General features: G+C 53.1%; 1 protein-coding gene and 1 non-coding gene across 3 annotated transcripts; one reads left to right on the top strand and one right to left on the bottom strand.

Moving 5' to 3' along the window:
- The first annotated feature begins 1,960 nt into the window (after window positions 1–1,960).
- Window positions 1,961–2,064, top strand: LOC125339164. Its single transcript, XR_007208452.1, has one exon. It is a non-coding gene; the product is annotated as a small nucleolar RNA U13 (small nucleolar RNA).
- Window positions 2,065–6,212: 4,148 nt separating this feature from the next.
- On the bottom strand, window positions 6,213–18,839 carry Tgfb1 (transforming growth factor beta 1). Of its 2 annotated transcripts, none has more exons than XM_048329623.1 (7): window positions 18,472–18,839; window positions 14,492–14,658; window positions 13,712–13,829; window positions 12,119–12,196; window positions 11,596–11,746; window positions 7,281–7,434; window positions 6,213–6,593 (listed from the first exon to the last, which is right to left on the bottom strand). In XM_048329623.1, the coding sequence occupies exons 1-7, from the start codon at window positions 18,827–18,829 to the stop codon at window positions 6,435–6,437; spliced, it is 1,185 nt and encodes a 394-aa protein (XP_048185580.1). In that variant the 5' UTR covers window positions 18,830–18,839; the 3' UTR covers window positions 6,213–6,434. The 2 variants fall into 2 exon arrangements, with proteins under 2 accessions (XP_048185580.1, XP_048185581.1); XM_048329624.1 differs by having other exon boundaries at window positions 11,596–11,743.
- Between the last annotated feature and the right edge of the window lie 64 nt (window positions 18,840–18,903).

Below are 18,903 nucleotides of genomic sequence, written 5' to 3'. Positions count from 1 at the left end.
CCGAGCCAGCGTGGCACCAGCCAGCGAAGGGAACGCCACAGGCATTGGCCACACTGGTGCAAGGAGCTTCGGGGGACCGGACAGGGCTCCCAGAGCTCCACACACTGAAACCAGCCACAGACTGCCTGCTCCAGACCCCTACCCAGACAGAACAGGGCCCCCAGCAAGTGCTCAGAAAGCTCATCTCTAACCTGGAGACCCGGGGGTGGCAGAGGTGGGACAAATGCCCCACCCCAGCAAGCTGCAGGCCTGGGGTGCCCACTCCCACCAAAACAAGTGATTGGGTGCCAGGGGCTCACACCTGCAATCCTAACTACACAGGAGGCTGAGACCTGGAGGATGGTGGTTTAAAGCCAGTCCAGGCAGAAAAGTCCTTGAGACTCTTGTCTCCAATTAACCAACAAAAAAATTCAATACTAGAAGCATGGCTCAAGTGGTAGAGCACCCCAGTCATGAGAAAAAAAGAAAAGAAAAGAAAAAACAGCCAGGTACCAGTGGCTCACACCTGTAATCCTAGTTACCCTAGTTATCTGAAGATAGAGGTTTGAAGCCAGCCAGGGCAGAAAAGCCCATGATATTTTTGTTTCCAATGAGCCACCAACAAAACTGGAAATGGGGCTGTGGTAGAGCAAATGGTAGAGCAAAGCCTTGAGAGAAAAAGCTCAGGGACAGGTCTAGGTTGTGAGTTCAAGCCCCAAGATAAGCTTACCAAAAAAAAAAGTAGAGGCTGGAAATGTGGCTTAGTGGTAGAGTGCTTGCCTAGCATGCACAACGCCCTGGGTTCGACTCCTCAGCACCACATAAACAGAAAAGGCCAGAAGTGGGGCTGTGGCTCACGTGGTGGAGTGCTAGGCTTGAGCAAAAAGAAGCCAGGGACAGTGCTCAGGCCCTGAGTTCAAGCCCCAGGACTGGCAAAAAAGGAAGTAGAGGGCTGGGAATATGGCCTAGTGGCAAGAGAGCTCGCCTCGTATACATGAAGCCCTGGATTCGATTCTCCAGCACCACCTATCTAGAAAACGGCCAGAAGAGGCACTGTGGCTCAAGTGGCAGAGTGCTAGCCTTAAGCAAAAAGGAAGCCAGGGGGCGGGGGATCTGGCTCAGCAGAAGAGCACCCACCTGGCGAGCGCGAGGCCCCAGGTTCAGTCCCCGGTTCCGGAAAAAAAAAAATCAAAAAGCAAAGGAAGCCAGGGACAGTGCTCAGGCCCTGAGTCCAAGCCCCAGGACTGGCAAAAAAAAAAAAAAAAAAAAAATGTGAGGGTTTGCTTTGGGGCTGGAAATATGGCCTAGTGGCAAGAGTGCTTGCCTCGTATACATGAGGCCCCGGGTTCGATTCCCCAGCACCACATATATAGAAAACGGCTAGAAGTGGCGCTGTGGCTCAAGTGGTAGAGTGCTAGCCTTGAGCAAAAGGAAGCCAGGGACGGTGCTCAGGCCCTGAGTCCAAGCCCAGGACTGGCAAAAAAATAAAAGGAAGTAGAAAATTGAAGGTGTGAGTTCAGCCCTAGTACTAATACACACCAGGAAGAAAGAAAGAAAAAAGTGAGAGGTGGGAAGGAGGGAGGAAGAAAGCAAGGGAGAGCTGGGCACTGGTGGCTCTGGCCTATAAGCCTAGCCACTCAGGAGGCTGGGATATGAGGATCACCGTTCAAAGCCAGCCCCGGCAGTAAAGTCCCTGAGACTCATCTCCAGTTAACCACCAGAAAACCAGAAGTGGAGCTGTGGCTCCGGTGACAGAGCGCTAGCTGTGAGCTGAAGAGCTCAGGGACAGCACCCAGGCCCAGAATTCAAGCCCGATGACCGACCAAAAAGAAAAGAAAAAATAAGGAGAAAGAGAGAAAGGGAAAATAGGGAAAAAAAAGGGCGGGCTGGGAATATGTCTTAGTGGTAGGTAGAGTGCTTACTTAGCATGCATGAAGCCCTGGGTTTGATTCCTCAGTACCCCATACACAGAAGGCTGGGGATTCTTTTCCAGTTCATAAGTGTGATGATTGGGTTCTCACGAGTTTGCTTGACATGTGCCTCCCTCTAAACCTTCTTATGATGTGGTACATTACCTGTCTGATGTGAGAGGGGAAAAAAAAAAAAGCAAGTGGAGCTGTGGCTCAAGTGGTAGGGTGCCAGACTTGAGCAAAAGAAGCTCTGGGACAATGGATAAAAAGACAAACGACTCCAAAAGCAATACTTGCAAAATCATTTGGTGTAAACCAACTGAACAACTCATGGGGGGAGAGGGAAAGGGGGAGGGGAGAGGAGGGAATGAGGGAGGAGGTAACAAACAGTACAAGAAATGTACCCAAGGCCTAAAGTATGAAACTGTAACCTCTCTGTACATCAATTTGACAATAAAATAATTTTTTAATGCCAAAAAAAAAAAGCTCTGGGACAGTGCCCAGGCCCTGAGTTCAAGCCCCAGGACTGGCAAAAAAAGAAAGAGAAGGAAGAAAGAAAATGTAATCTTGGATTGGGAATATGGCCTAGTGGTAGAGTGATTGCCTTGTATACATGAAGCCCTGGGTTCGATTCCTCAGCACCACATGTATAGAAAAGGCCAGAAGTGGCGCTGTGGCTCAAGTGGTAGAATGCTAGCCTTGAACAAAAAGAATCCAGGAACAGTGCTCAGGCCCTGAGTTCAAGATCCAGGACTGGCAAAAAAGCAAACCAAACAAAATGAAAATCTAAAACCAATGCATCATAGTCGCACAAGCATACACAGCTACCATAGAAAGAAATAACCGTTCATGTGCAAAAAAACAAAATACTGTTATAACACTATCTTCCCCAAATACCATCTCCCTCACAGACCCCAAAATACATGCAATAAGCACCTAGATTTCAAATACAACTGACACTAAGAATGCAAAAATTTACACCCAGAGAACTGACGATACCGGGAACACACACATGCACAGCCATTGCTAGGAGGGAGCCACAGCACCCAGCTTCCGTCACAGCCTCAGACATGGAGCTGGACACATGCTGGGGACACACACCCAACAATGCCAGCCAGGCCACTGCTGGCTCCCACAGCACCAGGGGACACCTGCCAGTCACTGCAGAGACAAGCACACGGACACGGGGGAAGTGGGGCGCCATTCCCTGCTGGTCCGGTCCCTGGAGGGGGCAGGAAGGCTGAGCCAGCCAGGGCCGCTTCCTGCCATGGGGGCCGGACAGGAAGCACAGGCTCCAGCCGGAACCCGGGCTCCCCCCACAACTTCCCTGAAGCCCCTGGCTGCTGCCTGCAGTGGCGGGGCAGGGGTACAGCCAGGAGGGAGCAGGGCACCCTGAACCCCCTGCCCTGTGGTCAGTTCAGGCGGTGGGCAGGACAGGGCAGGCCCTGTGTGTTCCAACTGGGTCAGGGCTGGGCCACTGGAGAGCTGGGGGTGCCAGGGGGCGGGGCACTGCTGAGCCCACCCTGCCTAGCCCAGCACCTCGTACCCCTGCCAGCTTGGCCCTCTGCCTATGTAGGAGCTGCTAAGTCTGCCCCACCCCCTGGGGTGTGGTGGAGTACCCCCGGGATGCGGTGGGGTCGTGGCCACTGTGGGGCCACGTGGGGCTCCCCAGGCAGGGACGGAGGGGTGCGAGCTGTCAGACAGTGCGTAGGACCGGCAGCGGTCTGGGACTGTGACCTGTGTCAGCTCTGTGGGTGGCGCGGGTGGGGCTCTGGAGGGTCACGCGGTGACCGTGACCCATGGAGGATGTTTGTGTAAGTGCGAGGTGGGGGCCCAGGGGCCTCATTTCCTGACAGGGCTCTGACACTGGGCTGTGTCAGTGTGACACAGCCTGGAACCATGTCTGGTGCGAGGTGACCCTGTGGAGTCTGTGTGTGAGACTTGGGAGTTTGCTGCAGGGCTCGGCTGTGTTTCTGGGCTGGGGTGACACTGTGTCTGTTTATATCTGCACACGTGTACACTGTGACTGCACACGGTCCACTTCTCCTGCACCAGTCCACGTATCCAGCGAGGCCAGGTGCCTGGTCAGGGGGCACGGCCCACACTTCAGCCTCCACAGGGGTGTGTGGTGTGTGTGTGTGTGTGTGTGTGTCCAAGTCTCAGCCTCAATAGTGTCTGCACACATAGGGCTAGTGACAAAAGCAGCCCCACCCCCACTTGCACCCGGCCCACTGTGGCTCCCAGACAGGAAGAGGCTGGGTGGGGGGGCAGGACCCTCTCACCCCAGTGCTGCCCACTGTCCTCCAGCCCCCAGGCCTAGCCTCTCTGCCCACTTCCAGATACTCTCCGGGCCAGGAAGCCATGGAGGGGCCTGGGAAAGGCAGCCCCGGGAAGGGAGGAAGTGAAAGCTGGGCGGAGGAGAGGAAGCCGAGAGGCCCAGAAAGAGGAAGCAGGGGAGAAGTCACCCACTGCTCTCCACAACCATCCACCCCTGGAGTGTATCAACCCACCCCTCCTCTTTTACAAGCTGCTATCGCTCCTGTGCCCTGCCAAACCCCCATGCCCCCGTGGCGGGCTTGCATATGTGGAGCCTGAGTTCAAATCCCAGTTCTGCCCCTTAGGGGCTCTGTGAGCTTAAAGTAACTTAACCTTTCTGTGCCTGATTTTTTTTTTTTTTTTGCCAGTTTTAAAGCTAGAACTTCTCCGAGTCTCTTCAGCTCAAGCCTAACACTCTACCACTTGAGCCACAGCTCCACGTCTGGCTTTTTGGTGGTTCAATGGAGGTCAGTCTCATGGACTTTCCTGCCAGGCTGGCTTTTTTTGTTGGTGGTGATGGTGGTACTGGGGCTTGAACCCTGGCATGGGTGCTGTCCCTGAACTCTTCAGCTCAAGCCTAACACTCTACCACTTGAGCCACAGGGCCACCTCTGGCTTTCTGCTGGCTCACTGGAGATAAGAGTCTCAGACTTTCCTGCCCAGGCTGCCTTTGAACGTCAATCCTCAGATCTCAGCCTCCTGAGTAGTTAGGAAGACAGGCGTGAGGCATGGGCTAAGCTAGGAAAGCCTCCTAGATTCTGCTGAAGCCGTGACCATGGACAGTGATATAGATGTGAACCATGGCTGGGATCCAAGGTAACTTTATTTACAAAACCAGACAGTGAGCCAGGGCTGGCCCTGAGCTGTGGGAAGAGCGCGGTGAGCTAGAACCACACACACCTGGCACGTAGATTGTTATTACTTGCTGGCCAGTGAGCATTCCCATCTGACTCAGCCTCCAACACCCTTCTCTTGCTCACAGATCCCAGCCACGCCAGCCTCTTGCCCCTCCCGGAGCTGGTCCTCACTTCCGGTCTTGTGTGTGTGTGTGTGTGTGTGTGTGTGTGTGTGTGTGTGTGTGTGTGTGTGTGTGTGTGTGTGTATTGAAGTCAAGACCTGGTCTTGGTGTGTGTGTGTGTGTGTGTGTGTGTGTGTGTGTGTGTGTGTATTGAAGTCAAGACCTGGCTAGACAGGCAAGTCCTGAGCCACACTCCTAGGCCTTTTTTGCATTATTTTTTCCTATCTTAGTGTCTTTGGTTTGTTTTTCCTCCCTAAACCAGACTAGACTATAATCCACCTACCTAATCTTTCCCATGTAGGATGACAGGCATGGAATTACCATGCCCAGCTTTTGCACTGAGAAGGAAGTCTCTCGCTAACTTGGGGGGGAGCCCTTGGATTGGCCTCCAACTACAATCCTCCTCAATTGCCTCTGGAGAAGCTGGGATTGCAGGCATGAGTCAGCACATGCAGTGCTGATCTTTCCTTTTGCTGATCCACCAGGAACACCCTTCCCCAGTCACCTCCTAGGTAAATGGCCTTTGGGGTTTCCTTCCTCCCAGCAGCCCTCCCTACCCCCACGAACCAACCCTCTCTGTCACTTCTTCCTGCCATTTATCCCTGCACCATTCTATTTTGTGGTCTCTCACTCCAGAAAGTAGCTTCCTAGTGGCAGGAGCTCTGTGTCTCTTTTCTTTTTCTGTCTGTGTTTGGGACAGAATCCTCCCACTTCAGCCTCCTCAGGGCTGGGATTGAGGGCATGCATCACCTCCCCTGGCTACCTTAGTCTCTTTTCCTCTCTTGGGAGGTGGGATTGTCTGTCGCAGTGCCTCCGTGGTTGCTAAGGTGACCCATGAGTTCCTTGATAGAAGGCACTTAGCTTGGCAAATAGAACTAATTAGGGTTCATCATCCCCGCCCTGCCTTAAGTGATAGGGAGATGAATGGAGAGGAGGGAGACCCGTGCCCAATAACATGGAGGCCACCAATAACATGGAGACCACCAATAACATGGAGACCACCACCATTCCTCTTTCACCTTTAATGGGCCCCCCAGGTGGACTTGGGGCTCAGGTGTCTTTTAAATAAAGCCCCCAGGGCATGGCAGGGGGCGGTGGGGTGGGGTGGTGGGCGGGGCCGGGCCTGCCGGGGTGGGGCATAGTTGGGCGATGGCCAGGCCTGCGAGGCTGGCCAGGTTGGGGGGGGGGGGGGGCGTGGGGCGTGGGCGGGGCTAGCTGCACTTGCAGGAGCGCACGATCATGTTGGACAGCTGCTCCACCTTGGGCTTGCGGCCCACGTAGTACACAATGGGCAGCGGCTCCAGCACCTGCGGCACGCAGCAGGGCGATGCGGATGCACCCGGGTTATGCTGGTTGTACAGGGCCAGGACCTGCAGGGGCGAAGGGAGGGTTCCAGGGCCCGGGGTCACGGAAAGAGCACGGGAGGGATGCAGCAGGGGCCCCCATGCAGGGACTCTTGCCCCACGTCCCCATTTCTGTCTCTCCTCCTCTCTGCTTGTCTTTCTCAATATCCATCATCTGTCTGTCTATCTATCATCTTTTTTTAAAAAAATTATTTATTTTTTTGCCAGTCCTGGGGCTTGAACTCGGGGCCTGGGCCCCGAGCCTCTTTGTACTCAGAGCTAGCACTCTACCATTTGAGCCACAGCCCCACTTCTGGCTTTTTCTGAGGAGTTTATTGGAGATAAGAATCTTACCGACTTTCCTGGCCAAGCTGGCTGTGAACCGAGATCCTGAGATCTCAGCCTCCAAGTAGCTAGGATTACAGCTGCCACTCTTATCTCTGCCTGTCTCTCGCATCCTTGTCCCTCCCCATTTATCTCTCCTCATCTCTGCCTCTGTCTCTCAGTCTCTCCCATCCCATCTAGCTCACCCCATTTCTTTCTGTCAATCCTCCTCCTCATTTTCCAGTCTCCCCTATCTCTTGTTTCTTTTAATCCCATCTCTCCAACTCTCCCCTTACCCCTCCAGCTTATCTTGTTGATGTTATCCGGCTTTTCTCTCTCCTCTTCCTCAGTCCCCTTTTGCCTGCCCTTGAGGAGTGAGGCCAGACCCACCTTGCTGTACTGTGAGTCCAGGCTCCAGATGTAGGGGCAGGGCCCCAGGCAGAAGTTGGCATGGTAGCCCTTGGGCTCGTGGATCCACTTCCAGCCCAGGTCTTTGCGGAAGTCAATGTACAGCTGCCGGACACAACAGTTCTTCTCTGTGGAGCTATGGGCAGGAAGAACACGGTCAGGAGCCAGCAAAAGCCAAATCACGCCTTCCGCACCTGTGTGTCTCCTGTTTCCATCTGATCTCCACAATAGTAATGGTCGCAAAGGACTGGACGCCATTATAATCCTAGCTACTCAAGAGGCTGAGATCTGAGAATCATGGTTTGAAGCCAGCCCGGGCAGAAAAGAGCAGGAAAGTCCATGGTACTCTTATCTCCAATTAACCACCAAAAAGCCAGGAGTGGAGTTGTGATTCAAGTGGTAGAGTGCTACCCTTGAGCAAAGCTCAGGGACAGCACCCATGGGGGCCCTGAGTTCAAGCCCCAGGACCCCAAGTGTGTGAATATGCATGTGCACATATGCACTCTCTCTCTCTCTCTCTCTCTCTCTCTCTCTCTCTCTCTCTCTCTCTCTCTCTCTCTCAAAAGCAGCAGCAATAAGACTAATAGTCATCATGATCATCACCAGCCAGGATTAAGCACCATGCTGAAACCTTCACAACACACAATAGACATCTCAATTAATCACATGAAGGAATAATAATGTAGCTGCCCCGTGTGCTGATTTCGTGCCACAATTGTTTGCTGAATGAATACAAACTACCTTCCCAGGCCACATGCTGTAGCTTGTCATGTCATGTCTGCTCCACTCCACTTCACGGCAAGTGCCCAAGTCCCTGCCGAACGCCATACAGTGCTACCACAGCTGGCTGATCTCAACTCCTTCTCCAATCCACTCCCACATCAGACCAGCCAGCTCCACTGGCTTCCGGTCTAGGGCTTCCCAGCCCTATGGCAGGACCTTTGCACTTCCTGTTTCTTTGCCTGGCCTGTTCTGGCTGGTACTTTCACTTCATGGCTTCAATGCTTGTCACTCGGAGACTGACAGCTAGGCCTGGTGTGGCACAGGTGTGCCAAAAGTGTTAATTACCTAAGGGAAGATCATTTCTTCAGGCAGACCTTTCTGAGCTTGTCTTGCCAACATAGCAATACCACTGATGGTTAAATCCATTCAATGAAATATGGCACTGGAGTTATAAGAAACTATGAAACTGCCCTTGTGTGAAATGGAGTAAAATCCCCGTAACTGCAGAAGCAGCACAAGGGAGCATGGAAATTTACTGAATTGCTTTTGTCTGTATTTCAGGATGTCCAGACTGAAAAACAGTTTAATCAAAATAGGAAAAGTAAACAATGCTCAAGACCCATTGCAGGCAGGGAATATGGCCTAGTGGCAAGAGTGCTTGCCTCATATACATGAAGCCCTGGGTTCAATTCCCCAGCACCACATTTATAGAAAATAGCCAGAAGTAGCACTGTGGCTCAAGTGGCAGAGTGCTAGCCTTGAGCAAAAAAGATCCAGGGACAGTGCTCAGGCCCTGAGTCCAAGCCCAGGACTGGCAAAAAAAAAAAAAAAAAAAAAAGACCCATTGCTTTCAGTCCCCTTCCTCTGACTTATTTTCCTTCTTAGATCTTATCATCCTCTGTTGGATTAGGCAATCTGTCTTCCTTCTGAACATGGGATTCTGTTTTGTCTCCAAATGCCTAGCACACAGTAGGTAATCACCAAGTGCAGAATACATATGTCAATAAAATATGTTTACTTTTGGGGGCTGGGAATATGGCCTAGTGGTAGAGTGCTTGCCTCCTATACATGAAGCCCTGGGTTTGATTCCTCAGCACCACATATATAGAATATACATATATAAAAAGCCAGAAGTGGTGCTGTGGCTCAAGTGGTATATCCTTGAGTAAAGAGAAGCCAGGGACAGTGCTCTCAGGTCCTGAGTTCAAGCCCCAAGACTGGCAAAACAAACAATAATGACAAAAAATATGTTACTTTCTTTTTGGCTAGTCCTGGCCTTGAACTCGAGGCCTGGGCACTGTCCCTGAGCTGCTGTTGCTCAAGGCTAGCACTCTACCACTTGAGCCACAGGGCCACTTCTGGCTTTTTCTGTTTATGTGGTACTGAGGAATCGAACCCAGGGCTTAATTACATGCTAGGCAAACACTCTACCAACTAAGCCACATTCCCAGCCCATTATATTTATTTTAAAAACACCAGTGGTGGGCTGGGGATATGGCCTAGTGGCAAGAGTGCTTGCCTCGTATACATGAGGCCCTGGGTTCGATTCCCCAGCACCACATATACAGAAAACGGCCAGAAGTGGCGCTGTGGCTCAAGTGGCAGAGTGCTAGCCTTGAGCAAGAAGAAGCCAGGGACAGTGCTCAGGCCCTGAGTCCAAGCCCCAGGACTGGCCAAAATAAATAAATAAATAAAATAAACAAAATAAAAACACCAGTGGCTCATGCCTGTGATCCCAGCTACTCAGGAGGCTGAGAAATGAGGATCCTGGTTGAAAGCCAGCCTGGGAAGGAATTATCTCTAATTAATAAGCAAAAAGCTGGAAGTGGGGCTGTTACTCAAATGGTAGAGCACCAGCACAGAGTGAAACTTTCCAGGATTTGGTCTGGGAATATGGCCTAGTGGCAAGAGTGCTTGCCTCATATACCTGAAGCCCAGGGTTCGATTCCCCAGCACCACATATATAGAAAACGGCCAGAAATAGCCCTGTGGCTCAAGTGGCAGAGTGCTAGCTTTGAGCAAAAAAGAAGCCAGGGACAGTGCTCAGGCCCTGAGTCCAAGGCCCAGGACTGGCAAAAAAAAAACTAAAAAAAAAAAGAAACTTTCCAGGATTTAACTTTCTAGGATTGTTACTTTCCAACTATTGACAATCATGGCATTCTGGACTTCCTGTTTCACTCCTGCATTCCAACATTCCTCTGTTCCCAGCCCATCACACTGGAGGCCTGGCTTGCCAACTTCCTTATGATGCATTCCAAGATCCGAGCATTCCAACATAGACCTTCAACACTGAGGATGCCCGCCTGTGGCCTTCTCCACCTCCACCTCCGCACATGGTCCAACCCAGGATCCCACCATTCTAACCCAATCAGTCATTAGGACTCCTACCAGCCAATGCTGGAGACTGCAGAAGTCCAAGGGTCCACTTCTGCTTTTCTTTTTGGTCAGTAGTGAGGCTTGAACTCAGGGCCTGGGTGCTGTCCCTGAGCTCTTCTGATCAAGGCTAGTGCTCTACCACTTTGAGCCACAGCACCACTTCCAGTTTCTGAGTGGTTCAATGGAGATTAATAATCTCACAGGGACTTTCCTGCCCTGGGCTGGCTTTGAACCACAATCCTCAGATCTCAACCTCCTGAGTAGCTAGGATGATAGGTGTGGACCACTGACACCTGGCTGGTTTTTGTTTTTCTTTAGCGCCAATCTTGGAGCTTGAATTCAGGGTGTGGGCACAGGCTTCTCTCCCCCACCCAAGGTTCCTGGCTCACACCTGTAACACCAGCAACGCAGGAAGCTGAGATCTAAGAATCACACTTTGAAGCCAGCCTGGGTAGGAAAGTCTGTGAGACTCTTATCTCCAACTAACCACCCAAAAGCTGGAACTGAAGGTGTGTGGTTTAGCCTTGAATGGAAAAGCTGAGGGATAATGCAAAGGCCCTGAGTTCAAGTGCCAGTACTGGCACATGTGCACACGTGCACACACATACACACACACACACACACACACACACACACACACACAACTTTTGCCAGGTGTTTGTGGCTCCTCTCTATAATCCTAACTACTCAGAAGGCTGGAATCTGAGGATCAAGATTCAAACCCAAACGTTAGAACAAGAAAGTCTGAGACTTTTTTTTTTGCCAGTTGTGGGGCTTGAACTTGGGGCCTGGGTACTGACCCTGGCTTCTTTTTGCTCAAGGCTAGCACTCTGTCACTTGAGCCACAGCGCTACTCCTGGCCTTTTCTATATATGTGGTGCTGGGGAATTGAACCTAGGGCTTCATGTATGCAAGGTAAGCACTCTACCACTAGGCCACATTCCCAGCCCCAACAAGACAACTTTCTTATTGAATTCCAACTCTCCCTGACCAGCCATCTTAGCCCCTGACTCCAACATGCCAGCAAGAAAGCCACCCAATCCCCACAGGACAGCAGCCCTGGCCCCATGCTCCCACATTTTAGCACTGAAAACATGTCCCTACGCTGCCTTGTAAGCCCACCCAGGTCAGCTCAACTTAACACACACCACTGCAGCAGCCAGGCCCCCTAGGCCTGAGAGGAGGGCTGTGTGCGCACCTGAAGCAGTAGTTGGTGTCGACGGCCCGGCGGTGGCGGGAGCTGTGCAGGTGCTGGGCCCTCTCCAGGGGGGTGGCCATGAGGAGCAGGAAGGGCCGGTTCAGGTCATGAATGGGTCCCAGGTCCCCTCGACGCTTGGAAGTGACTCCTACTTGGGTTTGGGGTCAGTAAGGGACACACATGCACATGTGCACACGCGTGCACACACATACACACAGAGGGAAGGGTTAGTAGGCAGGGAGTTGATCAGGCCTCATAAACATATGTGCACACAACATGCATACACATACACATATCCACACACATCCAATGTGCAAGACATTGATGCACATGCCTGCATGTGTGCACATGTGAGCATGTGCACACCTATGCACATATGCAGCCGCATGTGCACGTATGCACATTTGCATGCATGTATGCATTCATAGATGCCCATGTGTGTGTGTGTGCACATTTTGCGTATCACACACACGTATGGCACGTGCACGTGGACCTGCCGTGCAGACTGGGAGGTCAGCCTCACCGTTGATGTCCACGAGGAGTACATTATCTTTGCTGTCACATGAGCAGTGGGCGCTGAAACGAAATCCCTCTATGGAATCTGCGGGAGAGGAGGGGGGAAGACAGTCTGAGGATCTGGCTCACCCAACCTGAGGGGAGAGGCAGGCCTTCCTGCCTCCACGGTTTGCTCCTTGCCTATAGTTTTATGTTTTGTTTTTTTTCTCTGTCAGCCCTGGAGCTTGAACTCAAGGCCTGGGCACTATCCCCGAGCTCTTTTGCTCAAGGCTAGGGCTCTACAGCTCTACAGCTTGAGCCACAGTTCCACCTCCAGTTTTGGGGTGGTTCATTTGAGATAAGAGTTTCACGGGGGCTGGGAATGTGGCCTAGTGGTAGAGTGCTTGCCTAACATGCATGAAGCCCTGGGTTCCATTTCTCATGACCACATCCACAGAAAAGCCCAAAGTGGTGCTGTGACTCAAGTAGTAGAGTGCTAGCCTTGAGCACAGAGAAGCTCAGGGATGGAGCCCAGGTCCTGAGTCCAAGCCCCAAGACTGGCCAAAAAAAAAAAAAATTCTCATGGACTTTTCTGCTCTCAACCAAAGATCTTCAGAGCTGTGCCTCCTGAGCAGCTAGGATTACAAACATAAACCGTCCTTTTGGAGGGGCCTGTTGTGAGTTGCAGGTGTGCGTGAGTGTGAGTGTGTGTGTGTGTGTGTGTAAAGAGCCAGACATAGTTTTCTTTGTGTTTTTTTTGGTCAGTCATGGGGCTTGAACTCTGAGCCTGGGCCAGGTCCCTAAGCTCTTCTGCTCAAGGCTAGCTCGCTACCAGTTGAGCCACAGTGCTACTTTCTGTTTTCTGGAGATATGAGTCTCACAGACTTTCCTGCCAGGGCAGGCTTTGAACAGCGATCCTCAGATCTCAGCCTCTGAATATCTACTAGGATAACAGGTGTGAACTACCAGTGTCCGACTGATAGTTGTTTGTTTTTTTTTTCAAGTAAAGAGATGGATTTATTGGGGAAGTAAAAAGTATACCAACTGGCCAGGGTCACAGCCCAGACTCGGGAGTTGGGACGGCACGCCCGGGCCATGGTCAAGCCTGCCACACACAGGTGGCCAAAGAGGTTACAACACTTACAGAACATGCCAGGTATTGTTTTCATAAACCCAGCTTATGGAATTGTAATATCTTTGTACAAACACTTAATAATTAAATAAAATAATAGAAGTCTCTTGAGTTAAATGAAAAAAAAAAAAAAAGAACATGCCAGGTCACACACAGGTGGCCAATGGAGTTAGAATCTGCCTCATAGCAACTGTTTGAACCAACCTATCATTTTAGTTAGACTTGGCGCACAGATTTGGCAGGGCTCACCGGCTGATTTTTTTTTTATAGACACTTTTTTTTTTTTCCAGTTGTAGGGCTTGAACTCAGGGCCTGGGCGCTGTCCCTGAGCTCTTTTGCTCAATGCTAGCTAGGGCTCTACTACTTGAACCACTTCCCAGACACAGCTTTTTGACCCTAGCAATGGGGGTACAGGGCTGTGCTAGGCAAGGGCACCTCAGGACGAACTAGAGGCTGGCCCCCCTGACAAACGGTGACAAGGAATCTCACCTCCATGGCTCAGCCACTGTCGCACTACCCCAGTGACATCAAAAGATAGCCACTCGTGAGAGTCCGTGGAGGTCAGCAGCCGGTTGCTGAGGTAACGCCAGGAATTGTTGCTGTATTTCTGGAGGACAATAAACCCAGGTTGGGGGGAGAGGGTGATGTCATTACACCCCCACAAACACTGACTGCACCCTCACTCCATCAGCTCCCCCAAAGGAGCTTCTACCTTTCCCTATGGCACCCAAAAGGAGAGGGGCAGAGATAGCCCAGGGCTGTGCTGTCCCTCTCTAAGCCTGCCTCAGTTTCCTCCCTTGCTATGGAATTCTAGGACCCTCTGCAGTGTGATCTGCCCATGCCCCACAGCTGCTATTGCTCATTCTAGGGGCTGTTAAACATGGGGTTCCACAAAGGTGACACCTTGCGTGTCGAGAGGCAACAGCTCTTAGACAGTTGGATTTGGGTTATAAGGTAGTTCAGAGCTGGCGCTGGTGGCTACCATCCTTTGGGTTATTATTCAGGTAAGGCTTCAGGTTTTTGCCTTGTTTAGTCTCAAATAGCCATCTCCCGGACTCTCTGCCTCCTGTGTAGCTGGGATGACAAATGTGCACCACCATACCAACTTCAGTATCTGAAAGCTGCAAAGAGCCCCAGGATTTGATGTCTGTACCACTCTATCCTTGGCAAACTAGGTATCTATGGAGACCCTGCAGCCCGCCCATCTGCCCACATGGCCACGGTGGAGTGGTGTGGTCCCTACCCCGCCTCTCAGGCTCTCGGCTTCACCTGGTATAGTTCCACATGCTGCTCCACATTCGACTTGAGCCTCTGCAGCCTCAGTTCTGCCCGGGAAAGCAACAAGGGGTCGGGCACCGCTTCTCGAAGTTCTGATGTGTTGAAGAACATATATACACTGTGGCCGATGTTTTGGTTTTGAGTCTTTTGATAGATTGCTAACCAGGAGGAGCACACAGAGAGACACAGAGAAAGAGAGAGGATGTCAGAGCTTGGCAGGGGTGAAGAGAGAAGGTACACCTCATGTCTAGGGCCACCCCCTCATCCCCATGCTGGACCTGAAGGGCCTGCCCGTGGGGGCGGAGCTTCTCCCCTCTGATTTGAATTTGTGTAAACAGGTGCTGCAACTGGAGCTCAAAGCTTAAAGCTCTTGCTTGGTTTTTTTCCACTCAAGGCTGGCACTTTATCACTTGGACCATACTTCCCCTTATGGCTTTTTGGTGGTTCACTGGAGATCAGACTCTCAAGGACTTTCCTACCTGGGCTGGCTTCAAGCCATGATCTTCAGACCTTGGCCTCTTGAGTAGCTAGGACAGGCGTGAGCCACCAGCATCTGACATTGTCTTTTCCTCTGCAAGTTGTGGTCTCACCCATTCTTCTCTCCCAGAAAGTATCCTGTGTCCCCCACGGGGGCTATTCTGCCTACTCCAACTTCTTCAGGGCTTAAGGCCTCTGATGTAAGTTAAAGGGCAGAATAAGGGGCAGGGCGGGACATCAGCCCTGGTGTCCCCTAGGATGGCTGCAGCTTCTCAGCTGTGTGAGGCTGGGCACTATATACCCAGTCTCAGAACCTGTCTCCTGTGAGTCTTTGTCAATAGCTTCCAGTGCCCTGACTTTTGGCCCAGGCTCTCCTATCTGGAGTAGGGTGCAGCTTGCAGCTAGCAATCCACCTCTCTCTCAGCCTCTTTAGCTGTAAAATAACACAGAATTCCAAGATAACAGAGACAAATGAGCTGGGCGCTGGTGGCTCACGCCTGTAATCCTAGCTATTCAGGAGGCTGAGATCTGAGGATCAAGGCTCAAAGCCAGCTTGGCCAGAAATGTCTGTTAGACCCTTCTCTCCAATTTACCCCTCCTCCCCCCAAAAAAGCCAGAAGTGGAGCTATGGCTCAAGTAGTAGAGTATTATACTTGAGTGAAATAGCTTAGGGATAGTGACCAGGTCTTTAGTTCAAGTTGCAGTACCTGCATACAGGCACATATGCCCCAGTACTGGTACACACATACACACACACACACACACACACACACACACACACACACACACAGTGTTTTTCTAGTCCAGGGGAAGCTTGGGGTTGGGGACAAAGGCACCGGCGGTGAACTCCAGGGGATGGACTGTGGCAGTTGCTAAAGGGTCTCCTGAAGTGGGGTGTGAAGATAGCAGGGAGCCTGATGAAGAAGGATGGAGGGCACAGGCTCCTCCCACAGCCCCCTTGCCCTCTTCCCCCTAACCACCTCCCCCACCATCCTCCAGCTCTATTCTGGGTCTAGTGGTTTTCCAGAAAACCCAAGGGGAAAGGAAGAACCCTGGCTGGGGGTGACAGATAGGGAGAGAAAGGAGGACAGGAAGAGTTTGGGTGCAGTAGAGGAAGAGGTTTTACCGAGATGGGGGAGGCAGGATGGGGAGGAATAAAGATGGCAGACATGGGGGGGGCAGACACCAGGGGATTCGTTCCAAATATGGGGCTAAGAGACAACTGGGGAGGGGGGAAATTGAGGGAGGGAAAATAAAGTCTCAGGGACTAAAAAGGATTGGATCCAGAGCCGGGTCCTGGTGGCTCACGCCTATAATCCTAGCTATTCAGAAGGCTGAGATCTGAGAGTGGAGGCCAACCCAGGGCTGCCATGAGACTCTTATCTCCAATCAAATGCCAAAAAGCTATAAAGCATAGCTGTGCCTCAGGTGGTAGAGCAGTAGCCTTCAGCGAAAAAACTGAGGGACAGCGCCCAGGTCCTGAGTTCAAACCCCAGGACCAGCACCAACCTCCAAAAACAAAAAAAAGATTGGATCAAAAGTTATGTGTTCTAGGCTGGGGATATGGCCTAGTGGCAAGAGAGCTTGCCTCCTATACATGAGGCCCTGGGTTTAATTCCCCAGCACCACATATACAGAAAACGGCCAGAAGTGGCGCTGTGGCTCAAGTGGCAGAGTGCTAGCCTTGAGCAAAAGGAAGCCAGGGACAGTGCCCAGGCCCTGAGTCCAAGGCCCAGGACTGGCCAAAAAAAAAAAAAAAAAAAGTTATGTGTTCTGAGCTGGGAATGTGGCTTAGTGGTAGAGTGCTTGCCTAGCATTCAGGAAGCCCTGGGTTCCATTCCTCAGCGCCACATAAACAGAAACTGTGGCTCAAGATGGCAGAGTGCTAGCCTTGAGCAAAAGAAGCCAGGGACAGTGCCCAGGCCCTGAGTTCAAGCCCCAGGACAGGCCCAAAGGGAAAAAAAAAAAAGGTTCATGTTCAATATATATAACGAAAAGAGCAGCAGCAGATAGGGGTGTCATTTGAAGTCATAAAGTGGGTACAGGAGGCTGGGGATATGGATGGCCTAGTGGCAAGAGTACTTGCCTCGTATACATGAGGCCCTGGGTTCAATTCCCCAACACCACATATACAGAAAACGGCCAGAAGTGGTGCTGCTGCTCAAGTGGCAGAGTGCTAGCCTTGAGCAAAAAGAAGCCAGGGACAGTGCTCAGGCCCTGAGTCCAAGCCCAGGACTGGCAAAAAAAAAAAAAAAAGTGAGTACAGGATACTCCCCCAAAGAGAGAAAATGAAACGGGGAAACTGACAGGCGCCGGGTCTAAAGTGGGTGTCGAAGGGGCGTGTCCAGCAGTGGCACCGCCCATGGGCGTATGGTGGGCGTGGTGTTGCGTTAGCCCCGCCCCTGCGGGGGCCAGCAGGAGAGGCTCTGCGTCGGCCTGGACCTGCCCAGTCTCGCCCCCGGGCCCCGCACGCGCGCGCGATCCCCGCCCCCTCGGGGCACGGGAAGGAAAGGGCGGGGAGGAAGGCCGGGCCGCCGGACGCTGGGGTTTCCCCAGCTCCCCCAAGAGGAACTGGGACTCTGGGGGCTCAGGTTGCTCCGCGGGGGTCCTCCTGGGCCACTCCTCGGCGGCGCGGGCTCCGCCCTCGCGCGTGGCGCCCACGTGGGGGGCCCCTGCGAACTCGGGCTTTCTCGCTTCCTCTCCAGAGTTCTCGCTAGAGAGAACTACACCCCGAGTTTTACCCCAGGGCTCTGCTCTGTACGCGGCAGGCACTCCCTTCCTCACTTCGGGCGTTGGGCCCCCGCCGCCTGCGGCCTGGGTGGCGCAGGATCCCCCTTTTCCCACGCCTGACTCCCCCTAACCCAGTCTTCCAACCCAGTGCTCGAGGTTCCCCGGGGACTCGCTTCCTCCCGGGTCTTATCCGCAGCACCCAGCACCTCTCCGTGCACCCCCTCCTTCTGGGGGTCTCCCTCCCTGACGACCTGGCTTTCCTGTCGCCAAACCCCACCATAAACCCCAAGGCTCCCCCACCAGCAGACACAGACAGACACACACACACACACACACACCACGTGTTCCTGGCGCCCCTGGGCTCTTCCTGGAACTTCTGGGGTGCAGTGCACCCCCGTCCGTCCTCCAATCCTCTCCATCCCAGCCCTGGATCGAGCTCTTCTTTTTCAATCATCCAATGCTAGGTCTTAGCTTCTCCGGAACCGGGTTGCCCCTCTCGCCTCGCTCTCTTACCAAAGGAGCCTCGGGAACCCGGCATTCCAGCGCACCCCCAAGAAGGGAGCCCCTTCCTACTCATCTGCTCTGTAATAGGGGGTGACCCCCACGATCCTGCACACTCCTGTACAGGTTCTCCATTATCTCCTCCCCAACACCAGACGCCTGAGGGGTTGGGGTTCGGTGCCATCCACTCCCCACCCCACCCCTGCCAGTCCACGCGCGCGCCCCGCGCCCCCAGCCGGCCCCCCGGGCCCCGGGGTGCTCACAATTCTGGCTGTCCAGCATGAGCACGCGGGTGACCTCCTTGGCGTAGTAGTCCGCCTCGGGCTCGGGCTCGGGCTCGGCACCCTCGCCGGCCACCCGGTCGCGGGTGCTGTTGTAGAGCGCGAGCACGGCGTCGGGCAGCGGGCCGGGTGGCGCGTCCCCCGGGCTCGGCGGGCTGGCCAGCCGGAGCTTGGACAAGATCTGGCCCCGGATGGCCTCGATGCGCTTCCGCTTCACCAGCTCCATGTCGATGGTCTTGCAGGTGGACAGTGCCGCGGCCGGCCGGCCCGGCGTCAGCACCAGGAGCCACGGGAGCGGCAGCAACAGCAGCGGCAGCAGCCGCAGCCCCGAGGGCGGCATGGAGGAGGCGGCGCCCCCACGGCACGGCCGGGGGCGCGGCGGGCTGGGCGGGGACCCCCGGGGCCCAGCAGAGA

The sequence above is a fragment of the Perognathus longimembris genome, chromosome 20 (assembly GCF_023159225.1).
Source record: "Perognathus longimembris pacificus isolate PPM17 chromosome 20, ASM2315922v1, whole genome shotgun sequence".
Lineage (NCBI taxonomy): Eukaryota > Metazoa > Chordata > Mammalia > Rodentia > Heteromyidae > Perognathus > Perognathus longimembris.
The sequence above is the reverse complement of the archived record's forward strand: the minus strand, read 5'-3'. Positions and strand labels throughout refer to the sequence as shown.

Coding starts and splice junctions, on each gene's coding strand:
- Tgfb1 (XM_048329623.1), bottom strand. CDS start 18,829: ATGCCGCCCTCGGGGCTGCGGCTGCTGCCGCTGCTGTTGCTGCCGCTC. Junction 12,197..13,711: donor ACAGTGGCTGAGCCATGGAG/GTGAGATTCCTT, acceptor CCTCTCCCGCAG/ATTCCATAGAGGGATTTCGT. Junction 7,435..11,595: donor GACACCAACTACTGCTTCAG/GTGCGCACACAG, acceptor TCCTGCCCATAG/CTCCACAGAGAAGAACTGTT.